Source organism: Naumovozyma castellii, chromosome 1 (assembly GCF_000237345.1).
Source record: "Naumovozyma castellii chromosome 1, complete genome".
In the NCBI taxonomy this organism is placed as follows: Eukaryota; Fungi; Ascomycota; class Saccharomycetes; order Saccharomycetales; family Saccharomycetaceae; genus Naumovozyma; species Naumovozyma castellii.
In genome coordinates, this window is record NC_016491.1 from 1,518,736 (window position 1) to 1,542,178 (window position 23,443).

At 38.7% G+C, this 23,443-nt stretch overlaps 12 protein-coding genes across 12 annotated transcripts; 2 read left to right on the top strand and 10 right to left on the bottom strand.

Annotated features, from left to right (window-relative positions):
* Positions 1-661: 661 nt before the first annotated feature.
* On the top strand, positions 662-2,806 carry ACS1 (acetate--CoA ligase 1; the record flags this gene model as incomplete). Its single annotated transcript, XM_003673654.1, has 1 exon — positions 662-2,806. One exon carries the CDS (start codon positions 662-664, stop codon positions 2,804-2,806), a length of 2,145 nt encoding a protein of 714 aa, XP_003673702.1.
* A 232-nt stretch (positions 2,807-3,038) lies between these two features.
* Positions 3,039-5,780, bottom strand: NCAS0A07640 (uncharacterized protein; the record flags this gene model as incomplete). The annotated part of the gene is made up of 1 exon (XM_003673655.1): positions 3,039-5,780. One exon carries the CDS (start codon positions 5,778-5,780, stop codon positions 3,039-3,041), a length of 2,742 nt encoding a protein of 913 aa, XP_003673703.1.
* Positions 5,781-6,245: 465 nt separating this feature from the next.
* ECM1 (Ecm1p) lies at positions 6,246-6,854 on the bottom strand (the record flags this gene model as incomplete). Its single annotated transcript, XM_003673656.1, has 1 exon — positions 6,246-6,854. One exon carries the CDS (start codon positions 6,852-6,854, stop codon positions 6,246-6,248), a length of 609 nt encoding a protein of 202 aa, XP_003673704.1.
* Positions 6,855-7,019: 165 nt separating this feature from the next.
* Positions 7,020-8,180, bottom strand: BDH1 ((R,R)-butanediol dehydrogenase; the record flags this gene model as incomplete). The annotated part of the gene is made up of 1 exon (XM_003673657.1): positions 7,020-8,180. One exon carries the CDS (start codon positions 8,178-8,180, stop codon positions 7,020-7,022), a length of 1,161 nt encoding a protein of 386 aa, XP_003673705.1.
* Positions 8,181-8,537: 357 nt separating this feature from the next.
* BDH2 (putative dehydrogenase BDH2) lies at positions 8,538-9,857 on the bottom strand (the record flags this gene model as incomplete). The annotated part of the gene is made up of 1 exon (XM_003673658.1): positions 8,538-9,857. One exon carries the CDS (start codon positions 9,855-9,857, stop codon positions 8,538-8,540), a length of 1,320 nt encoding a protein of 439 aa, XP_003673706.1.
* Positions 9,858-10,332: 475 nt separating this feature from the next.
* GDH3 (glutamate dehydrogenase (NADP(+)) GDH3) lies at positions 10,333-11,715 on the bottom strand (the record flags this gene model as incomplete). The annotated part of the gene is made up of 1 exon (XM_003673659.1): positions 10,333-11,715. One exon carries the CDS (start codon positions 11,713-11,715, stop codon positions 10,333-10,335), a length of 1,383 nt encoding a protein of 460 aa, XP_003673707.1.
* A 338-nt stretch (positions 11,716-12,053) lies between these two features.
* On the bottom strand, positions 12,054-13,571 carry NCAS0A07690 (uncharacterized protein; the record flags this gene model as incomplete). Its single annotated transcript, XM_003673660.1, has 1 exon — positions 12,054-13,571. The coding sequence occupies one exon, from the start codon at positions 13,569-13,571 to the stop codon at positions 12,054-12,056; it is 1,518 nt and encodes a 505-aa protein (XP_003673708.1).
* Positions 13,572-14,506: 935 nt separating this feature from the next.
* On the bottom strand, positions 14,507-14,890 carry SGN1 (Sgn1p; the record flags this gene model as incomplete). Its single annotated transcript, XM_003673661.1, has 1 exon — positions 14,507-14,890. One exon carries the CDS (start codon positions 14,888-14,890, stop codon positions 14,507-14,509), a length of 384 nt encoding a protein of 127 aa, XP_003673709.1.
* A 276-nt stretch (positions 14,891-15,166) lies between these two features.
* NOP16 (Nop16p) lies at positions 15,167-15,862 on the top strand (the record flags this gene model as incomplete). Its single annotated transcript, XM_003673662.1, has 1 exon — positions 15,167-15,862. The coding sequence occupies one exon, from the start codon at positions 15,167-15,169 to the stop codon at positions 15,860-15,862; it is 696 nt and encodes a 231-aa protein (XP_003673710.1).
* Positions 15,863-16,009: 147 nt separating this feature from the next.
* On the bottom strand, positions 16,010-17,379 carry PMI40 (mannose-6-phosphate isomerase PMI40; the record flags this gene model as incomplete). The annotated part of the gene is made up of 2 exons (XM_003673663.1): positions 16,010-17,268; positions 17,349-17,379. The coding sequence occupies 2 exons, from the start codon at positions 17,377-17,379 to the stop codon at positions 16,010-16,012; spliced, it is 1,290 nt and encodes a 429-aa protein (XP_003673711.1).
* Positions 17,380-17,932: 553 nt separating this feature from the next.
* Positions 17,933-20,911, bottom strand: NAM7 (ATP-dependent RNA helicase NAM7; the record flags this gene model as incomplete). The annotated part of the gene is made up of 1 exon (XM_003673664.1): positions 17,933-20,911. The coding sequence occupies one exon, from the start codon at positions 20,909-20,911 to the stop codon at positions 17,933-17,935; it is 2,979 nt and encodes a 992-aa protein (XP_003673712.1).
* A 398-nt stretch (positions 20,912-21,309) lies between these two features.
* ISF1 (Isf1p) lies at positions 21,310-22,428 on the bottom strand (the record flags this gene model as incomplete). The annotated part of the gene is made up of 1 exon (XM_003673665.1): positions 21,310-22,428. The coding sequence occupies one exon, from the start codon at positions 22,426-22,428 to the stop codon at positions 21,310-21,312; it is 1,119 nt and encodes a 372-aa protein (XP_003673713.1).
* Positions 22,429-23,443: the final 1,015 nt, after the last annotated feature.

Here is a 23,443-nt window from a genome sequence, read left to right on the forward strand (position 1 = left end):
CTACAATGTGGAATATGTCAGCTCTCTATATAAGAAGAATAGAAACACGTCTAATGTAAACTGATGGATGGATGGATGAATATGTTTCGAGAATTTAGAGGCGCGAAAGGCAAAAAGAAAAGGACAAGATACCAAAAATAAATCTTGGAATTAGAAAGCACGTGACACAAGCCGGGTAACAGACAAAATTAGGGTTAAGCCAAAAATTAAAAATGAGGGCTTGAACCACCAAAAAACCACCAAGCCCTAGGGCCAGCCCGAATCTCCGAAATGGGAAAATACAGCCGCACCACCGAAATCTCGGAAAATCCAAAATTTTGAGGGGAATCACCATACTAAAAAGACAATCTGTTAATGAACAAATAAACGGACTAAGGGACGCGTGACATATTCAACATGTAATTATCATTTTTTGTACTGCTTTTCTCCAATTTTTATACTGTTGAGTCTCGAGAATAGGATTAGCATCTTCATTGATTAATCGATTCATTCAACAAGGGTCCATTTCACTCCAATTCGACCCTGGTTTATCATCATATAAATACACCACTATAAAGACCCTCGCCCCATTCTTTTTTCTTTCTTTCTCTAGCTCTTGTTCTCCTTTATTCTTGAAAAAAAAAGAACACACTATCGAAAGATATACACCAACAACTGAATAATGTGTCCAACTGCATCTTCAACTACAAAACCACCATCTTTGGTGGAAGAATTAAAGGCAAAGGCTGCTGCTGCTACCACTGCTACCACTGCTGCTGAACAAGCCAAGAAGGAAAGAGAATATGAACATTTAACCTCAGTAAACGTCGTCAAGCAAGCCCCCATCACTCACAGATTACAAGCCGACTTGGCCTCTCATTATTCTCCTCATGTACAAGATCTACAAGAATATCAAAAGATGTACAAGCAATCCCTGGAGGATCCTGCTACATTCTTTGGAGGTAAGGCTAAACAATTCTTGAACTGGTTCAAAGATTTCGATCAAGTTTACATCCCTGATCCTCAAACTGGATTACCATCTTTTGAAAATAATGCATGGTTCTTAAATGGTCAATTGAATGCCTGCTACAATTGTGTTGATAGACACGCTTTATCTAATCCAAATAAAGTAGCTTTAATCTACGAGGCTGACGAACCAGGTCAAGGTTACAAGGTCACCTACAAAGAATTATTGGAACAAGTCTCACAATTGGCTCAAGTTTTGAAATATTCCATGGGTGTCCAAAAGGGTGACACAGTTGCCGTCTATATGCCTATGATCCCTCAAACAATCGTTACTTTATTGGCAATTACTCGTATCGGTGCTGTCCATTCTGTCGTCTTTGCTGGGTTCTCTTCTAATTCCTTGAGAGATAGAATTAATAACGCTGATTCTAAAGTCGTCATTACCACCGATGAATCTAGTAGAGGTAGTAAAATTATTGAAACAAAGAGAATTGTGGATGATGCCCTAAGAGAAACTCCAAACGTGAAACATGTCTTGGTTTACAAACGTACCAAAAATCCTAAAGTTCATTTCGAACCAAATAGAGATTTAGATTGGACCACTGAAATGATGAAATATAAGACTTATTACCCATGTGAACCAGTAGACTCTGAACACCCATTGTTTCTATTGTACACCTCAGGTTCCACTGGTACTCCCAAGGGGTTGCAACATTCCACAGCTGGTTACTTGTTGGGATGTCTATTGACAATGAGATACACTTTTGATACTCATCAAGCTGATGTGTTTTTCACTGCAGGTGATGTCGGTTGGATTACTGGTCATTCCTACGTTGTTTATGGACCTTTACTTTACGGTTGTACTTCAGTCATCTTTGAAGGTACCCCAACATATCCAAACCATTCTCGTTATTGGGATATCATTGATGAATACAATGTAACTCAATTCTACGTGGCACCAACTGCCCTAAGATTGTTGAAGAGAGCAGGTAATTCCCATCTAGAAAACAATTCATTGAAGTCATTACGTTGTTTGGGGTCTGTCGGTGAACCAATCGCTGCTGAAGTTTGGGAATGGTACTCTGAACAAGTCGGTAAGAATGAAATTCCTGTCATTGACACTTATTGGCAAACTGAATCAGGTTCCCACTTGGTGACACCATTAGCTGGTGGGTGCACTCCAATGAAACCAGGATCTGCTTCATTCCCATTCTTCGGTATTGAAACAGTGATATTAGATCCAAACACTGGTGAAGAAATTAAAGATGATCATGCTGAAGGTGTTTTGGCAGTCAAGAGGGCATGGCCTTCATTTGCAAGAACTATCTGGCAAAATCATGACAGGTATCTCGATACTTATTTGAATCCATTTAAGGGCTATTACTTCACAGGTGATGGTGCCGCTAGAGACAAGGATGGTTACATTTGGATTCTTGGAAGAGTGGATGATGTTGTTAATGTTTCTGGTCATCGTTTATCTACAGCGGAGATTGAAGCTGCCATTATTGAAGATAATACTGTGGCTGAATGTGCTGTTGTTGGGTTCAATGATGATTTGACAGGTCAAGCTGTTGCTGCATTTGTTGTTCTTAAGAATAAATCATGTTGGGCAAATGCATCGGAGGAAGAATTAGTGGAAATTAAGAAACACTTGGTTTTGACTGTAAGGAAAGATATTGGTCCATTTGCTGCACCAAAATTGATTATCTTAGTGGATGATTTACCAAAGACAAGATCTGGGAAGATTATGAGAAGAATCTTGAGAAAGATTTTGGCTGGTGAAGCTGATCAATTGGGTGATGTTACAACTTTGTCAAACCCAGATATCGTCAGACATTTAATTGATTCTGTCAAATTGTAACACTTCTACCTTCTTTACCCCCTTGATGCCCTTTTTATTTTTTTATTTATTGCTATTATTTTCTTTTATGACATATTTCATTCACTATAAATAATTCACTTTATTTTTATTCTTTAAAATTTTTATTCAAACAAAATTACTAGAGTTAATTATTATTACTAGCATTTTATGATATGCATTGATTAATTAGGTAAATCTACTTTATTTATATCTTCTATCTTTACAAAACAGTTTACATTAGTGAACTTGTTGATGGTAGGAAACATTCAATAACGGCTCCTCTTAAAAATATCTCTTTAATGTTGGATCTCTTGGCCAATATACCTCCAATCATAACAATACCATCATTGGAAAGATGAGATCTACATGCAATACTCATGACCAAATCTGATTTATTTATCTTGTCACCTCCCTTTATTATAGGCCACCTTTGCTTCGAATTGATAACAACTTTTTGATCTCTCAAACATTGTCTATTTAGATTAATGATATTAATCATGAATGAACCAACGGGTAAATCAGCATTAGGTTCATCGTTTTGGGCGGGTGTATCCTCTGAAATAAACAAAGTATCAACATCTTGTTGAATTAGACCACCAACAGATATGGCATAATGACCAATAATTGCCATAGTATGACCTACTAATGCAAGATCACAGTTTACTAAACCTTCCTTTGCATCATTAGTTTCCGCATACATATCTATTTTGGTCCATTTTTCCATTTCAACATCAAACCACCACATATCACCATACACTTTATGATCATTGGAGCCACCATGTATTATAATCATTTTCTTCCCAGTATTATTGTTCTTGCTACCATGATTATTTATGAGAAGGTTAGATTTATTGGAACTACTACCTTCTGTCTCGTGACTCCCCGTACCTCGCTTTTGCATCGGTACAGATTGGATACCATTCTTAGATCCTAAAGGTTTATTTCCTGTTGGTGAATGAAGTTGTGGTACTGGAGGATGGTCCTTTGATGTAGATCCTAAATTAATACCACTACTACTGACATCCTTCTTTGTATTGAAAAACAATCTTTTAGATAAATTTTTCGATTCAATCTTGGAATCTGTATTGGTTGTTGTATCGTCTTCATCTTCAATTCTGAAATTTTTTTCCAAATTTTCTAATAATTCAGTTTCAAAATTATAGGATTCTAAGATTGATTTATCGATGGAACATACACTTACAAAACCTCTTTCACAAGGCCATTCATCTTTACAATTTTCTTTGGTAATTAATGTTGCCATTGCTGTATCTGCAAATTTGCAATAACCTCTCTTTCCTCGCATTTGTACGGGGACTTCTATTTTCCAAAGATCATTCATTGCAATATATTTATCATCTGTTGTTTGTGTGTATCCACCGAATACGAGAATTGAATAACTATGTGATGCAGAAAAATTGGAATCATCAACTGAACTGGGTATTTCATTAGTGGAAAACAGTATATGACCAAATCTGGGGGGCATATTACTATAAACATTATTATGAGAACTACCCGTCGGGTGTTTCATTGATGGCATTGCCTTTTTCGCCGTGGAGACACTGGATAATGTTGATGTTGAAGATTGTTGTTGTGAAATAATTTCCACTTTGGTAAATTTAAATGTCATGGTGTCTAGGATGTAACCATCATTATTTAAGAAAACAGATTTTTTCAAATAAAATCTTCCTTCATTATCGTATGTGGATTCAGTTTTCAGCTCAAAACCACCATAAAAGAAGATATGCCTTTCAGTTAATTTGGAACCTTGTGCGCATATTAGCGGTGGGGGGATATGACCTGATATTTCTGGTTTGCTTAGATGATTTGATGATAAATTAGTAAAATATAGATAAGGATTACTTATCATTGATGGATCATTAATAATTTCTTCCAATATTGGTGGTGGTAGATTTTTTATAGGATCCACGACAAAATCATGTAGATTTGGAGCTTCTTCATCGTATTGGTAGCAAGGAATGAGACCACCCAATATATAAATACTATCATTTATATTCACAGAACAATGATAGGTAAATGCTGGTAATTTTAGTTCAGAGAATAGAGAAGTGACTAACGAACTCCCGGCGTATGTATCATACTGTTCTGGAACATAATTGGCGCCTCCAATGAATAATGGATTAGTTTTCTCTTGCATTCTTTCCACCATATCCATTTCTCCAATTTTTTCACTTTGGTTAATATTATTCGAAGGTGGCGTTCTATTGGAAAGAAGTATATTTTGAAAATCTGGTCTCACTGTTGGCAACCACAAGTTATATCTCTTCAAAATATCCCATCCTCTCAAGTTAACTGTCAATAGACGTTGATAATATTTCAAATAAGGCGCAGTGAATTCTGCAGACTCCTGTTCTTGTTGTCGTTGTTGAGAGGCACTACTTTTTCTTGAATTGGTTGCTGTAGATGAAGTACTAAAATTTGTGGATGCTCTCCTCGGTGGTGGTGCATTTATTTCTGCCAAAGTATGTGATACTAAATGTTTTTTCCTCTCAGTCAGCATGGGTTCATGGGAAGATGTTAAAAATGATTCCAGTAGAGAGTCTATCATTGCTCGGTCATTTTGGCCCGTGGATGAAGATGAAGAGTCCGTAGAACTTGCCACACTGCCACTTCTCAAAGATGTTGTATTATTTGGATTACTTGGTTTCCTAAACGAATAATATTTTTTAAGTGCCAATTCATTTTTGATGGCGATATTTCTATGATTTATAGGTTCACCCCGCTGTTGCAACGTGGCCAGCACCGAGGTATAATTGGACACATATGGTAGGGGTTTATACCTGGCTTCCATTGAGTGATAATATTCATCCTTAGGCAGCGTATCCTGTATATTCAAACGATGTTGTAATTCGACCTGTAATGGATCAATTCCTCCCTGAGATGCAGATCTCGTTGTATTCATCGGAGGGGCATCCATGTTGCCCAGCACATTGTCATACAATCGGTTAGGATCCATGCGGCAATATACTTTTTATTCCGTTTTTATCTGAGTTTTTGCAGTCGTTCTTATCTTACAAAGGGTCCAAGGCTCTGAATCTTGTCGTGAGGGAGTGGATGGATGTTTGTAGCACAATATAACCAAGCAGAGAACCGGAGAACTGGGATAGAAGAGCAGCTGAGTTGGCTAAGCAATGGTGTGGATGGTTTGTCTGCTTATCTGCGAACTGTCACGAGTCAATCAACCATGTTCTACAAATAAACGGAGCACAGAAGCAGCGAAAAATACTCGCACAGGGTAACGGGATTCCAGAAGCATTCGATGCGTGAAATGGAAAATTTGCTTTACACTTTATACTTTACACTTCATCTACATACATGACAACGGTTGTTCTTGGAGATGAAAAGAGAAGGGTGTTGGATATATGAATGAATATTATACATTGTGCTAGCAGATATATACGTAGTAGCGGCTCTCTGTTTCTTACTCCTCGTCTTCGGCCGGCAACATGTCAAACATGTTCACCTTCTTGAGGGTTATGCTTGTCTTCTCCTCGATGGCAGTTGGCAGCTCCGTGGTCTCTTCTACAATATCTATCTGTTCTTCATCAACCATGGCGTCCTCACCCATGGTGTTTAGGGTGCTTCGGCTTTCTGCTTCTGTCTTGGCCGTGGCATCCGCCAATATTCCTGCTTGTAACATTAGATCACGTTTAATCGCCTCATTTGTACTGTCCCACCCAGCCTTTCTTGTGCTTTGAACGAACTTGGCACGGGATTTAGACTTGGCAATCTTACCATCCAATCTATTAGTGAAATTCAATGCCTTTTCTAAACGATCTTTGTCCATGGCCGTGATGGAAGAGGCTAGTTTCTTTTCTAAAGTCTTCTTAGTGATTTTGCTTCTATCATTCTTACCCTTTCTTGCCATCTTCTTTTCTAATAATGCTTCATTCTTAGCAGCAGTTCTGATCAAGATATTGGATAAGTCTGTTTTCTCAGCTCTGGGCAGTTTCTCCAAATCTGTAGATGCCAATTCAAAAGATTCAGCCTGTCTGGCGTTTCTGGTGTTCTTTCCGTTCTTCTTAGCCATCTTCTTTATGTGATGAGTGTCGTTGGCTTAATATTGTATAACTAGTACGTAGTTAAAAGTTTTCATTTTTGAAAATTTTTATCTCATCGCTTCTTGCGCTCATTCATTATATTTAAAAAATAATTACATACATATTGTCATTAATAAATAGTTTTTTTCATCACATCATTGCAATTCGTGGTGGTTATTGGGAGTCATCAAGATCTTAATATTGGTCTCCTTGTGATTCATTAACTCCATGAACCCCTTCTCCCAACCGTTCTCTAATTTCTGTCTACCAGTAATCAAATGCTTACATTCCTCAATGCTAATGTCACCCTTATGAAGTGCATCCACGACTTCTTCAAAATCTTGCACCACATATCCAATGGACCCAGTAAGTTTCTTCTCCTGTAAAGTGATGTCCATAGGGTAATAATCAATGGGGTGAGGCCCCCAAATGGCAACGTTCACCGCAGTACCTCTGAATGTCAAGGAATGTAACGCCGTATTGAAAGTGGTTTCCACACCAGAACAATCAAATGCGAAATCAAATCCATCATGATCCTCCGGGATCTCACGCAACTTCTTAATACCTTGCTTCTCATCACCATGCTTCGATGGATCAAAAACTTCCACTCCCATTTTCAGGGCCAATTCTCTTCTAATGGCTGCTAGTTCAGAAACTACAATCTTACTGGCACCATGTGCCTTCAAAGCCAAAATAGTAGCTAATCCAATGGGTCCTGCCCCCAGGACTAAGGCATTTTTCCCTGAACCCTTCTCGAAACCAGCCACTTTCACAGCATGCCATGCAACAGACAATGGTTCCACAAGGGCCCCAACATCAGTGGGGACCTCCTCGGGTAACTTAACTACATGTCTTTCTCCGACAACGACCTGTTCAGCGAAGGCACCACCCACGACACCCAATCCGGTGAACCCAGCATGAGTACAACAATTATCAAATCCCTTACGACAGGCAGTACATTGTTCTTTGCCATAGACGTGTGATTGGGGCCATCTGTGGACATCTTTACAACCACATCCTGCCTCCACCACGACTTTATCACCGACGGCGACTTTAGTCACTTTATTACCAATCGCCTTGACGAACCCGCAGAATTCATGACCCATGGGCTGTGGCAGTGGCTGGTTTGATAAGGGGTGTGTGGAACCGTCTTGAGGCATGAAGATGGGACCGTCAAGGTATTCGTGAAGGTCTGAACCGCAGATACCACACCAGGCTACGTCAATGAGGATTTCATCTGGAGTGCTGATTGTGGGGGTGGGGAGATCCGAAGCGAAATGAATGTCGCCCTTCTTGTAGTATGCGATGGCTCTCATTATTGTTGTTGAATTTCTTTTGTTATTGTTCTTTAAGAGCCAAGGAAGGCAAGACAATAATGTTTGAAAAAGAGGGTGGAGGAATTGTTTATTTATATAGAATGTGACGTTTTACAGGAACATATAGGGGGTCACTCGTATGAAGATTGTAATGGAAGGGGAAATTCCGGAATGGAAAAATCCGGTGACAGAGAGAAAATTGCTAGAGACAGTAAGTAAGATATAGGATATGTTATTAAATAGATAATAATATACATGCAGTAATGCTAAATGTTATAATGGTTCCCTCAGGAATGCAGATGGAATGTTAATATGATTAAGTAAATATCGTGTGTCGTCGTTATAGGCATGAATGGTTCATTTTAAAGTTTTGCCCTTAAATGACCTTTTTTTTTTCTGTTCTGGTTCTTCACCCAATTCACCATGATTATTTGGAGTTAGAATGATCTTAATAGTTTGTTCCTTATGTGTAATCAACCTTAAGATAGCGTCCTTAACACCATTTTCAATCGGTACTTTACCCGTGATCATATGTCTTGCCTTTTCCACGTCAATTAATTTTTTTTCGAATGCGTTAATGACAGCTTCAAAATCGTGGAAAGTGTAACACATGGAACCAGTATAACTCTTTTCTTGGTAAGTTAAATCCATTGGTAAGAAATTAACAGGCTTATTACCCCAAATGGCCACATTGACAGCAGTACCTCTAAATGTCAGACACTCAATAGCGGCTTTCAAAGTAGCTGGATTCCCAGAACAATCAAATGCATAGTCGAACCCATCACCACCTGGGGCAATGGATCTCAAATATTTAATGGATTCATCATGGTCCTTAGCGGAAGGGTCATAAACAATAGCACCCATCTTCTCAGCGAAATCTCTTCTAATCTTAGCAGGTTCAGAAACCACCACTTCACTCACACCATGACCATTCAAAGCCAAAATAGTTCCCAAACCAATGGGTCCTGCACCAACAATAAGTACCGATGCACCCTTCTTAAATTTGGAAACACGAACCGCATGCCATGACACGGCAATAGGTTGAATCAAAGCAGCTACATCCATGGACATATGATCTGGAACTTTATAACATTGTCTTTCATTCATGACCAATCTTTCAGCAAACCCACCGGATTGCACACCTGCACCAACGAGTCCCAAATTTGAACAAATGTTATATAGACCCTTCTTACATGCGGCACAAGGTTCTTTGTCCACATTGGGGGAATTGGGCCAACGGTACCTATCCTTACAAGTACCCGTGGGTTCCACCACGACTCTGTCGCCCACTTTAAATTTGGTGACGCCCGGCCCACATTCAATAATGGTACCAGCGATTTCATGACCCATGGCTTGAGGTAAACCTTCCCCGGAGATTTCATGGCAGCAGCCGTCGTGAGGGAAAAAGATGGGGCCGTCTTGGAATTCGTGAAGATCGGTCCCGCAGATACCACACCAGGAGACGTCGATGATCATTTCATCGGGAGCAGAAATGGTTGGTTCTGGGAGGTCGTTTGTGAATTTGATATCATTCTTGCCGAAGTACGCTAGAGCTCTCATAATATTATGTTGTGTTGTTAAGTAGTTTTGTTTTGTGTTGTTTGTTTTGTTTGTTTGTTTGTTTGATAGGGTCTTAGAAGGGAAGGAGAGAAGGAAAGAAAGAGAATGGGAATGCATGTTTTGCAGAGATTGGATTTGTCAGTTTCTTAAATATTCGAGAAGTTGACTGATTGCTTGATTGAATAGACCATGTTGCGTAATTGGTATGATAGAAGAGAAGAGGGTTAATGGATTCCGTGGAAAATTTCAGTTATTTTTGGTTCAGCCGTGCGGGGCGGAAAGAGGAGAAATCGGAATTACGAAATTGGGCAACGTGGCTTTTTTAATTTCAATGAAAAGTTTGTATTGTCATTGTAATCGTACTATATTGAATTAAGAGGGAGGGTCCTTTTTTAGTCTTTTTTTATCACCCCCCCCAGATGACGTCTTTGCGGGGTAGACGGTGATTACGTAGTCAGACTTTCCATTATAATACATGTTCGGCTATCTATTAGTTAATTAAGTAATTATATAAACTTGCACAAAGGCAAACTATGCTGTCCCCAGGGAGGGAGTTAACTATCGTATGTTTATCGTTCAGTCATTTATTTGTTTAAAACACATCACCTTGGTCCAACATGGCGTCGGCAACCTTGATGAAAGAGGCAATGTTACCACCCTTGAACAAAGATGGTAGAGTGTTTTCATTGGACTCAACGGCGTATTCCTTGGCAGCCTTGACACCATCGTTGAAACAATTGATCATCATCTTCTTCAATTCTTGGTCAACCTTTTCTCTAGTCCATCTGACTCTTTGAGAATTTTGTGCCATTTCCATACCAGAAACACCAACACCACCCAAGTTGGAACTCTTACCACCAACGTACCAAACACTTTCTTCAACAGATTTGGCAGTAGCACGAGCAGTTTCAAAGACTTCAATGGCTTCTGGAGTACAACCCATGTTGGAACCTTCAGCAACAAATTTAACACCAGCGGCAACTAAACCCTTGGCTTCATCACCGGAAACTTCATTTTGAGTAGCACATGGTAGAGCAATATCCACTTGACCAGCAATGGTCCATGGTCTAGCACCAGCAACGTATTTAACCTTGTTTTCAGTGAAGGCAGAGTACTCGCCAACAATAGTTTCCAAACTTTGGAATTTAATCTTGGCTTCAGCAATGGCAGCCACTTGTTCAGCGGTAATACCGTTTTCAGCAAGAATACAACCCTTGGAATCAGATAGAGATACAACAGTACCACCTAATTCAATAACTTTCAAAGCGGCAAATTGAGCAACGTTACCAGCACCAGAAATGGCAACACGTTTACCAACAAATGATTCCTTACCCTTGGTAGCGTAATCAATCATGGCTTGGGTGAAGTAAACAACACCGTAACCAGTGGCTTCAGGTCTAATTAAAGAACCACCCCAGTTCAAACCCTTACCAGTCAAAACACCTTCCCAGGAGTTTTTGTAAGATCTGTAGGCACCAAACAAGTAACCAATTTCACGACCACCAACACCAATGTCACCAGCTGGGACATCAGTATCTTGACCAATATGTCTACTCAATTCTCTCATGAAGGCGTAACAAATTCTTCTAATTTCATTATCGGATCTACCCTTCAAATCTACACATAACCCACCTTTAGCACCACCCATATCTAACCCGGTTAGGGCATTCTTGAAAATTTGTTCAAAACCCAAGAATTTCAAGATGGACAAGTTCACACTTGGATGGAAACGTAACCCACCCTTGTATGGACCCTTAGCAGAGTTGAATTGCACTCTGTAACCTTGGGCAACTTCTTGTACACCCTGGTCGTTTTCCCAGGTGACTCTGAAAGTGATGATTCTTTCAGGAACAGAGACCACTGGAAGCACTTTTTCGTATTTTGGATGTTTTTGGAAAAGAGTGGAATCTCTTAAAGCCAAGACAATTTCGTTGTAAGCTTGTTCGAATTCTGGTTCGTAAGTGGCAGCAGACATGATAGTAATTTGATTTTCTGTAGGTTGGTTGGTTATTTTTCAAAAAGTAAACAGTAAACAAGAGCAACTGGCAAAAATGGCTGCGACTAACATATCTTTTGTTGTTTTCTTATATAACCTTGGGCTTTTTCTTTTTCACTCGCTAATCTCGAATTACGTATATTTCCTCGGAAGCCGCGTTATCTTTCTTTCTTTTTATGGCCGCTCGAGCGATAGCGTTCTCTGATCTGATTGGCTGGCGCACGTTTAAGGCGCCGTTATAGGCCCGGAGATGATGGGCGCTTATCAGTCCGTTTCCATTGGCCACACAATAGCCGCTTACTAATTACAATAACTAACTAACGTTGAGTCTTCAATTGTAGTTCCTCCAGGATACCATCAAACAGGTTCAACTCCCGTTGGTACTCCAGAACCCCAGAATTAGCCAGGGTGACAGGGTCTGTTTCCTCCAGATAGAACTCCACATCGTCTGGTTCCAGCGCGTATTTCTCTAGCAAGTAGTACTTAATGTCATCCACCAACTCCACAGTGTCCTTCTCTTGACGCGTAGAGATCCTCTCGGAACTCTTCTTGATGGCCCTCTTCAACTCCGTGTCTGCCGCATATTGTGAAATGTCCTGAGCAATGATCTTCGCCGCATATTGTTCCAGTTTTTCCATTCGCGTCTCCCAACCAATATATAACACATCAAATATCGAATAATGTTGTAAAAACTCTTCAGATTGGATGATCGTAGTCGCAGCCATCGCCTTCAAACGATCCTCTAATAAATAATCCGCTAATCGAAGCACTTCCACCGCATTCTCCCACGATATGTCGGAATTATCATAGTACAAGTATCGTATCAGTAATTCCACCGTCTCAAATTGACAATTCGGTAACGTAGTGACCAATATGCTCCCCTTGCCCTTCCCTCTCTGCTCGTATATGAGTCGCTCTTGAAATGAATCTGTAAACATCTTCTTAAAATATTCAGCTCGCATTAACATCACTAAATGACATGGGTATGTTCTTCGTGTCTGACCGTTGCTAACTTGTAACATGATATCGTATAGATTTTCAATGTCTTCAGATTCAGTATTCACAGTCTCACATTTAGCCAAGATATGAGCCTGTACAAAGATTCGCAGTTTCTTCCTTGCTGCCTCGGTGAATTTATACTGATATTTCGTCATTAATGTGGACTTCTCGGTAGGATCCGTCATGTGTTTCACTTTCTCTAAAAAGCTAGCCAAGATGGGAAGATCAAATATTCTCGCATTATCAATTAGTGCATTGTAATTATTCGGATTAATCTCATGCAATACGGGGATCAAATATATATATTTCATCAACACTTCAAAAACATCACGACTCATACCATCAGCTACTATCACCTCGTCATCATCAACCCATTCGTTCTTCAATCGCCTACTTAAATATTCACTACGAGCAAATAGCAAAAATCGATTCGCCCTAATCGGGGTTGGCCAGCCCTCCGAGGTAAACTCAATATCTTTAGTATCCACCACCACATTCTCATCCTTAAATAACGATGAAATATGTGTAGCAAATGGCTGATTTACATCCACTGCCTTAGAAACATCGTAAGCTAACAAAATATCCCTAATGGAATCAGTCAAAGCACCGTAAATGCAACGGGCACCCTCATATCTATCTCTATCACAAATGGCACCCCTCTCTAATAATAACTGTACCATTTCCTTATGTCCACATAGACTAGCGAGGAATAATGGGGAGTTGTCAAATTCATCCACCGTATTGATGTTCACACCCGTACTTATTAATCGATCCGCATTCTCTACATCCCCTATACGGCAGGCATAACATAACTCTAAAAAGTTTTTATTGTACATCGTTAGTGGGGTGTTTATGCCTTAATACCTGTTTTCGACGTTTGAATGATTAAATCTCAGATATGTGTGTGATAAATCTATCATTGAAAATTCCGCCCTGATATTTACAAATTATTATCATGGTCGTAGATAAGACATATAGTAAAAAAAATTAGTCTAGAAGGAGATCCTACTTACAATTTATGTATTTATTCGGTGGCGTCAATTGGTGTACCAAAGAAATGACTGTTCTCCTCCCCCATTTAAGAGAAATGTATATAAAGCAAACTATATAGATTATTTTGAGGGAATAGCTTTTTGTAAAAAGAAAGGAGCTTAGGATCAAAAACTGTTTCAAATCTCATTCATTGTCGTTCCTGCCAATTCCATTCTTATCACATATGTTTCCACAACACTCGAATAAGTACCCGGTTAGTCTATAATTTGGTCAGATGTAATGTACTTGTTAAACACTCGGGAACTGTAGCAGTGACGTTTTGCGTCTTCCCAAGTGAAACTGTTGTTGTACCCGTCATAGGTGTACTTTCGGAAATTGTCGAATAAAATGATACAAGTTCAGAAGCAGTCATATTATTAGAACAATATATGTAGCGGTGCAATAAGTAGTCGGTGAACCTGCAAAATCAGTATACACAGATAATTGTTTTGTTTTAACACCACTATAATAGCCTACTTGTTTCTGGGAAAGATAATGGCGACCCTGTGGGACAAACAACTGAATAATCGAAATTGGTTGAAAACTTTACATGACACTTTTAAGGTAGTTCTTTATTTGTTAAGTTGTGCGGGGGAATGGTTTAATGTTCCGGTACATTCACATGTATCCTGGCGCAGAACATCCAAGTAATATCTCCAATTCTGCATTAGGCAGTACTCGATCATATGGAGCACATTGATATTACGACCATTTTTCCAGTATAGAGCCTTCTTATCGTCTACCCATTGTGTCTCTTAGAAGCTGGTAAATTTGTTCTTTTCTTAAACACACGAAGCATTCCACCATCAAATACACATTCGTTCAATTCCAATGCACGAGTATGACTCTCCAAGGATTGGAATTCCACATATGCACACAATGTAACATTTTTATTCTTTCTACCCTTTTTCCTCCTTTCGTCAAACACAGTAATACGTAAAATAGCATCACCACATCCAATCGTATTAAAATACGATTCAATTTCATTCGGTGTAATATCTTGATGCAATCCCTTTATAAACACTGATCTTGAATCAATTTCATGTTGTCGAGATTTCTTCTCCTCCTCCGTTGTGGCAAAATGAATTGGGACATCCCCCAATTTATTTGAAGCCTCAACCATCCTAGTGCGTGTATGCTAATATCAACAGTAGAAACTGTTTCACTCCATATAGTTAGTTAACTGGTAGTTATCTTAATGAATCAACAGTTATTTCATAAAATTGTGTCACCCGGATCACATTTTAATTTTGAAAAATTTTCAAAAAAGTTAGAAATCGATGAGCTGAAAAATATAACTTCACAATAGTGAAAAGGTACAGTATAAACTATTAATCTAATTATACAAGACACTCTTAGGATAAATAGGAACCCCAAAATCGCACATATAAACTAGAAAATGGTATCTGTTAGAAGGAGAAAAATGAATAGATCATCCGTGGGGAAAGCCACGAGAAGAACTAAGGATAAACAGAGAAAGATTAACGTTAAGGCAAATCCTGTCATTGCTGCCAACTGGGACCATTCTTTGACCTTAGCTCAGAACTATAAGAAATTGGGACTGAGGGCGAAATTACAATCACCAGCAGGTGGTCAAGAAGCAGATTTGTCCAAAGTTATAAAGAAGAAACCTTTAGTTCCAAATAATGATGAAGATGAAGACAGCAGCGATGATGATGAGAATGGGGAAGTAGATATCAGTGGTGAAAACACAGAATTTGACGAAAATAAGATTCCTGAAGGTGAAGCTAGAATACAGCGTGATCAAGATGGTAATGTTATTAAAATTGTCTATGGTAAGATGAAATTTGACATTGATCAGGATATCAATGAAATTAAAGCTCAAAATGAGGAGAAGGGTGAAGTGCAGACCGAATTCATTAAAAAATTAGAGGAATACGCTAATATACCAGTCGAAAAGAAGGAAAGGATACAAAGTAAAAGAGAAGAAGAATGGTTGGAAAGATTATACAATAAGCATGGTGATGATTATAGAAAAATGTTCTTCGATGCTAAGTTGAATATTTATCAACAATCTCAAGGTGATTTAAAGAAGAGAATTACCAAATGGAAGAAGAACAATAACATAGAGTAAGTAAGTTTTATAAACTATAAACATCCTTGACATAAAAATACTTGTACATTACAATTTTGACTTTTTTTTAAAAAAAATATTTATCGTTTATATCAGTATACATTTACTAGGAAAGCGATCATTTCAACTCATAGAGAAAAAGTTATCTTAGTTTGGTTCAACAAAAGCTCTGTACGTAGTGAAATCCTTATCTTCAGCTTCTAATTCCACTTCAGTTTCTGGAGCAATAAAGAAGACAAACCCTGGTTCAGCCTTTAGTTTGACACCTTCAGTGGAGATGTACCCGTTACCCTTAGTGGTAATCAAAATACTTGGACCATTGAAACCCTTAAATTGTCTCTTACCAGTAGCATTCTTGAAAGTGGTTTCCAAGACGGCAAATTCTTCAATTGGTGGATTGTAAAGAACAGATTCACCGGCACCTGTGGCTCTTGGGAATTCTTCAGCTTTCATCTTTTGACCTTCGACAGAGTCATAAGAGTAAGTTAACATTTCCACCAAATTCTTAACATCCTTAAATTTAGGTGTAAAGCCTGCTCTAACGACATTATCAGAGGCAGCCATACATTCCATAATGTCACCACTAATGTAAGCATGCGGATCTTTAGCTCTTAAAAAGATAGCTTCACCAGCCTTTAAACGACAATGGTTTAATAATAGCCCACCACAGAATAACCCGATATCATCTGGGAATTGTTTGTTTAATCTGATTAATAAATCAGGTAAGTCCTTCTTATTAAAATCGGCAGTATTATTATGAGCTCTTTCAATTAGAGAACGAGCTTCCTTAGTAACAACAGCTTCTGGAGCATTCATAACTTTACCGAAAACTAATTGCAACAACTTTCTGTTGTTAGCATCATCAGAGGAACCAACCTTAGCATCAGGTTTCATTTCCTTAATGAATTGTTCGGAAATCTCATCACCTACAATGGTTCTCAATTCAGGGATACGTTTCAATTCGTCAGCAATTTCATCTAATGGTTTGAACCCACAGAACCCTTCAAAATCAGTCACGGCAATGGCCATTTCTGGTTTATGGTTGTCATCTGGGTAGTTCTTTGGATCCTGAGCATGTAAAATCTTACCCAATGCCTTATCTGGATGAGCTTGGATGGAAAGAACCTTCTCGATGGATAAGACCTTGAAAAGGAAAGGTAATTCTGTAGTAGAGTTGAATTTCTTGATGATGTCCTTACCAAGCATGGCTTCTGGCTTCTCAGAAATAATATCTCTTAATGGTTTTTTGGAATCATGGTCATATGATGGAACATTTTTGTGGGTACCCATCCATAATTCGGCATATGGTTTATCTTCTTCAATCTTCACGGATGGATCAGAGTGGTGAGCATATTGGGCAACAGCAGAGGAGGAACCGATCTTACCCCAAGCATATTGTTGATAACCTATTATAAGAAGCAGAATAATTGTTAGTAATGAATTCTTAGGGAGCCCTATAATTGAATGTGAAAACTGTTTAACATACCTGCATCAAGTCTAAATAATTTTTCACTCATTCTTATCAATTGTTCTATTGTTTTCCTTGAGAAGTTTATTTGGACCCTTTAAAGTATAATGAACTATAAAACTGGAGATGTCCACTTAACCTTATATATTTTTAGCAAGCTGACTCGATCAATAGGAAACTAGTGTATGTTACGTACTCGAACTGCGTGAGCGTGGGGAACTTCATCCTCCTTTGACATCAAAACCCAGACACGAAAAAATATTTGAAAGCCCGTGCGGGTAATCTAGGCAGGGTATTGCTATTACGCTTAAAAGGTCTACTGTAAATGGGATTAGCTAATTGCATAGTGAGTTGTTTGCATCTATATATTTGAATTAGGTATCATACACCGTTACGTAAATTAGAACGAAGATTGTTTTGCCGTATATCCTTGGCTAAAATGCTTGCATGAAGGTCTCAGCAGGATTATATATTTGGCATTCTGCAAGAGTAGTAGTAGTGCGTACTTTCAATAAACATAATCGTCTACTTGAGTCTAATCATGCATTTTATGACAATCAAAATATTAAAGCCTGACTTTGGAACTTGCCAAACTATCATACTTAAATGTTAAGAGAGTTAAAATCTTTGCTTAAGCCCTCATTTGCATCATATCTAGAGCCAGTTGGACCGTTTCTTTCCAATTCTGCTGCATAATTTGAGTCTAACATAGGACCATTCTTGGAGTAAACATTAGTGGACATTGAATCTCCATTATTGAAATCAGGAGCCGCTCCAGGTGGCACAGTTTGGAAATTTTCAAAATTCCAATAATCATTATTCAAGTAGGAAGAGAAGTCTTCATTATTTCCAAACCCACTGTTAAATCCACCTGCTTGTCCACCAAATGACATCAAACTTTGTGTATCAAAATCTTGAACATTTGGAAATTTACTCATTTCAGCATTCATATTTAATTGGAACTGACTATTCATATTTTGTTGCCTCTTTGGTTTTGGTCTTGTCAACTGAACAGTGCACAATTGAAGATTATCCAATGTACCTTCTACCAAACAACCCTTTTCTCTAAAATGAAGTAATAAATGATTCCACAAAATATTCTTGGATAATGATCTTGGATTACCTAAAATTACTAACCCATATTTTGCACGAGTTAAACCAACATTCAAACGACGAGGATCACGTAAGAACCCAATTGCCTGTTGGTCATTGGCACGAACACATGATAAAATAATATAATCTTTTTCACGACCTTGGAACGCATCAACTGATGCCACTTCCACTTTGACATACATTTCTTTATCTAAAGATCCGTTCATTTGCATGTACTGAAGAATATAAGCTCTTTGACCTTCATATGGGGTAATAACACCAATTTGTTCTGGTTTAACCCCGTCTCTAAAAAGTTTCGTAATGATACGCTCACAATTCATGGCCTCAATTCTATTTAGATATGATGTACCATTAGATGATAGTTCTTCCCTCCCATAATTTGCCCAAAACATCATTGGAACATCATGAATTGGCCATGGGAAAGTACTGTTCGGAACAGTTCTTTGTTCAATGGTTACACCATTTTGTAACGACCCCTCATAAAACATATTACTTGGGAACTCACTTAAATACGGATTCATACGGTATTGAACTTCCAGTCTAATTGGGATATGTCCCAAGGAGATCAATCTTTCAAATAATGATTGCTTTAACCCAGCATCACCTGCCTTTCTTTCCAAGATAACTGGACCTAATTGTTGGTGATCACCAACTAAGATAACTTGTTTAGCACCCTTAATGATAGGAATTAGACATTCTGGTTCAGTGGCTTGAGTACTTTCATCAATAAGAACAGTTCTAAATTTGGTATCTAACCTTTTGTCACCGGCACCGACACAAGTGCAACAGACAACATCTGCTTTAGCAAGAATTTCAGCTTCTGTCCTTCTAACCAATTTGACAAATTTTTTTGTATCACTGGCAGATAGTTCACCTACTTCTTCCTTTAAGGTGAGTAATTTTCTCAACTCACCTTTAGAGCTTCTAGCAACTAGGTTGTGGAGAGCTAGGTTCGATACAGAACTTTCCACATCTTCACGACTCTTTGCGGTTAATCTAACAACCTTCAACCCTAAATCCCGTAACTTTGCTGCAAGGTGATCAACTGCAACATTTGATGGAGCACAAACTAGAACTCTTTCCTTATGAATCTTTGATAAATGATAAACAATAGTTGCTGATGTTACCGTCTTACCAGTACCTGGAGGCCCTTGAATCAAAGAAAGTGGTCTTTGAAGAACATGTTGTACAGCATTTGATTGTGAATCATTCAATTGTGTAAAATGTGGAATTGAAAATTGTTTGGGCATTGGAACATCGAATGTAATATCCACAACTTGATGGCCTAAAATTTTATAATACAGATAACCTGAGATAGATTTTTTATCAATGGCAAACTTTTTTAAACTATCTTGCATTCTATCATATGAGGTACCCTTCCAAATAAATTCAGCGGTAAATCCAGTAGTCAAGTTAGTTGGTGGTGGCACTTTGCTAGGTTTTAATTCTAATGTAAATGTATCTTGGAAACTGTTTGGTAAACGAACAATATAACCACGACCTTCCCAATCTGGGTGCTGTACTCCTGAATACCATAAGATCATTTCATCTCCAACTGCCACTTTCAACTCGTTAGATTCAAAAGTTGATAGTGCAAACGATGCAAGGTGTCTATTATTTAATGCTAGAGACCATGTTACAGAGATATGTTCCAATGCTTGAGATTCCTTTAATTGTTTATCATAATCTGCTTCCAATTTGATTAAAGGACCATATGATCTTTGATATTCATACGCATCTTGGTATCTTAATAGTAAAGGAGGAAGTTCCTCCTGTTCCTCTGGAGCATCAATGTCATTAATTGTTGCATCTTTATTAGATCTCCATTTGGCTTCCAATTTGGAGATTTGACTTGGGGTGATTAGTCTTGCCTTTAATTTTTCCTCTTCACTTGGTTCTTCAGCGACCCATGATAAAAATTGTCTATCTTCAATTAAAGGTTGCCATTGATCAGTATCCCAATTAACGTTCTTTGTTTGAGCACATGGCATTCTACAAAGTAAGACGACAACTGCTTCACTCTTAGCAGAGACAAATCCCAATAAGAATACGTTCTTACAACCACAATTATAACATTCCAAAATGGTATCCCCCAAATCTGAGTCTGGATGTAACGAAACCACATTATGATGGGACAAAACCAAATGATTGACAATATGGGAACTATTGGTCCCATTCTTAGAATTACAAAACCATTTATTGCAACTATTACACTTAATAACGCACGTTGGCGAATCCACACCACAATAAGCACATGCATGTTCTGCTTGAGGGAAATTATGGTGCATTCCATCTGCGTCCATTTGAGCAGCTTGTAGAGCGGCGGTCTCTTCGTCCTGGCCGTCTAATTCATCTTCCATGTCGGCTAACTCGTGAGCTACTTTTGCGAAATCACTTTCAGAGTTGTAAAATAAATCATTTTCCTCTATGGTAGGCTTTAAAACATCTTCAGTTATGCTGGTAGACATCAGAGGACGATGTTAATTGTTTCTGATAGGGGTTTTCCGCTTGACTTTGTGATGAATTGGATAGTTATAGATGGCATGTTAAATTTAAAGAGATGGAATAGGCGCTTTTTGAAAAATCGCTAAAGACGTCTATTTATGTATGGATTGCGGATCCCTCGAAGAAATCTTCTTCATTGTTGAGGTAATGATTTAAGTTCATTAATTCGTAGGTTAGATTCGTATATATGTTATAAATATAAGTATAAATACATAATGTTTGGTAAAGGTAAATTAGAGGAAAAACCGATGGTAAGAATAATAAGGACATCTTAGTACAGAAATAAATAAAAAAATGCGTGTTTGAAATGTTACAGTAACGTGACCACAGTTACTTATCATTATTGTTCATTCTTAGAGAATTATGGAGAAAATGAATTCTCCAAAGATAGTCTAATGGAGGACTTCCTCCTATGATTCTTCAAGAGTGGTCTTGTAGATTTTAAAACGGGAGACGTGCTATCGCTTGATCTTGAACTCATGGTGGGTCTTGAATAGCTATCTGGTAATTCGTTAACAACATCCTGAGTAATGTTAAGATCGAATAGTGAATTACTGTTATTAGGTGATTCTGAAGATGATGATTCTGAAGAGAATGATGCCGATGAAATGGTCTTTGATGATGCGAGGTCGTTCTTTATGTTTGATGGCAATTTCTTTTCCAAATTGTGACGATGCTGATGCTGATGATGATGCTGATGTGTATGATTATGAATATTTGATTTTTTATTACATTCTAGTTCTCCATTATTACACTCTTTGGTGGATAAAGCATCCAATTCGGATAAAACGTATTTTTCCAAGCCATAAAGATGTGTCGGTATTGCAAAACAGGAAGAATGTCTTGGTAAAGTCTTCCTAAAAGGTTGATGAGTCAATGAATATGATCTTGTCAATTTTGTGGCAGATGCATTAACGTTTGTTGGTTCCCTAGATAACTGTTGATTTTGGTTAGTATTGGATTGGCCCGTTGTCTGCCTAGATAAATGATGAATGAATGAACTGCTGTTTGCTCTATTTCTTCTCAGTGGGAACCCCGCAACTGGTGAAAGATCCTCCTGTGAAACTGCATGTGGCATATTAGAGGTCCCCAGAGGAAATCCACCAATCCTGTGAGGTGCTGTTCTTATCTTCATCAGTTCCAAGTTATGAGGTCTGTTCTTCCAACGAATCTTATTTGGAGTGGAGCTCTCTATATTAAGGTTAGGAGAGTATAATTTATAGTTATTCGACGACGAACGAGGTTCAAAATTGTTATTTGGCTTTTCTCCCGTTATTAGGTTCGCGAATGCCTTCCTTGCATCCTCGCACTCTAAATAATCATTATCACCTTCCTTAGAGTCATTGAGCCTCCTGGAATCTAGTCCCGCACTTCTGCTATTACCGTTAAACGTTAGAAATTCTTCTTCATCCTCATTATCACAAGCTTCAGAAAATGGATCCTGCACAGCTCTTTCGAAAATGTTTAAAGATGACGACATGTAATTTGTTGTTCACTTTATTTTTTTTTGTTTTAGTCCAAAGAGAGGAAAAATTTAATTTGATTTCAGTTTCTCCTTGAATAGTAATAGTATACTTGATTTATAGTCAGTCTGTCACGGAGAATAAATAAGTGTGGCTAACTTAGTTTATTGTGTTGTAAATGTGTTTCAAGGAAAGACATTGGAAAGAAACGGCGTTCTACATCCTTATATACCGCCAGTCACATTTTTTTTCCAAAAAAGTGCCAAAGATGGCAAATTATACATAGAAGCAACAAGCTAAAAATCTCACGTCCAAGAAAAGCCGCAGTTGGCCAGTGGTAAAACAATGACAGTTACGCGTAATTCCTTCCTCCTTTCCCAGTGAGGTTGCGGAGGAGGAGTCTGAATCGACGGTGTGCGGACTCTTAACGTTCGAAGGGAACAGTCTCGAGGCCCCCAAAGTTTTAGGTTTGTGCCAAGCCTAACCCTCTTGAAAATTTCTGGGGTCGTCCAGGAAAGACGACCCAGGCTTGGTTAGTCTAGGCTCCCGGGGGGAGTTCTGGGCGAGACTGTGGTTCCCATTGGGTTCCCATTGATTGAAGGGGCGTCCCTGACACGCTCGCTCCCTCGCCTGCTCTTTTTGCCGTCTGCGGCGTCTGTGTAAAGAGAGGGATGAAGGGAATGGGGCGGGGGGAGAAAGCAAGGGGGCGCCCCAGTGAGGAATGTGAGCCCAGAAACCTGAGGGCGGAGTTTATGTTCTGAGAACCGTTCCGTCCACTTACGGGCCGAGCCATCCGCTACCGGGTCCACCGCCAGAAGGAAATAGCCCCTTCTTGTCGATGCAACAGTGTGGAGAAACAGAGCGCTCCTTATCTGTGCTCGATTATGGGATTCTCCCCTGTCATTGGTGGATCCAACCCCAGATTTCAAAGCTCGGCGCGTGCTTGTCTCCAGTGATTACTATTGCAGAGCCATATCTCCGAGTGGTGCACCTGCTTCTTTTGTCCTCGTACATGACAATATCTGCGTGGAC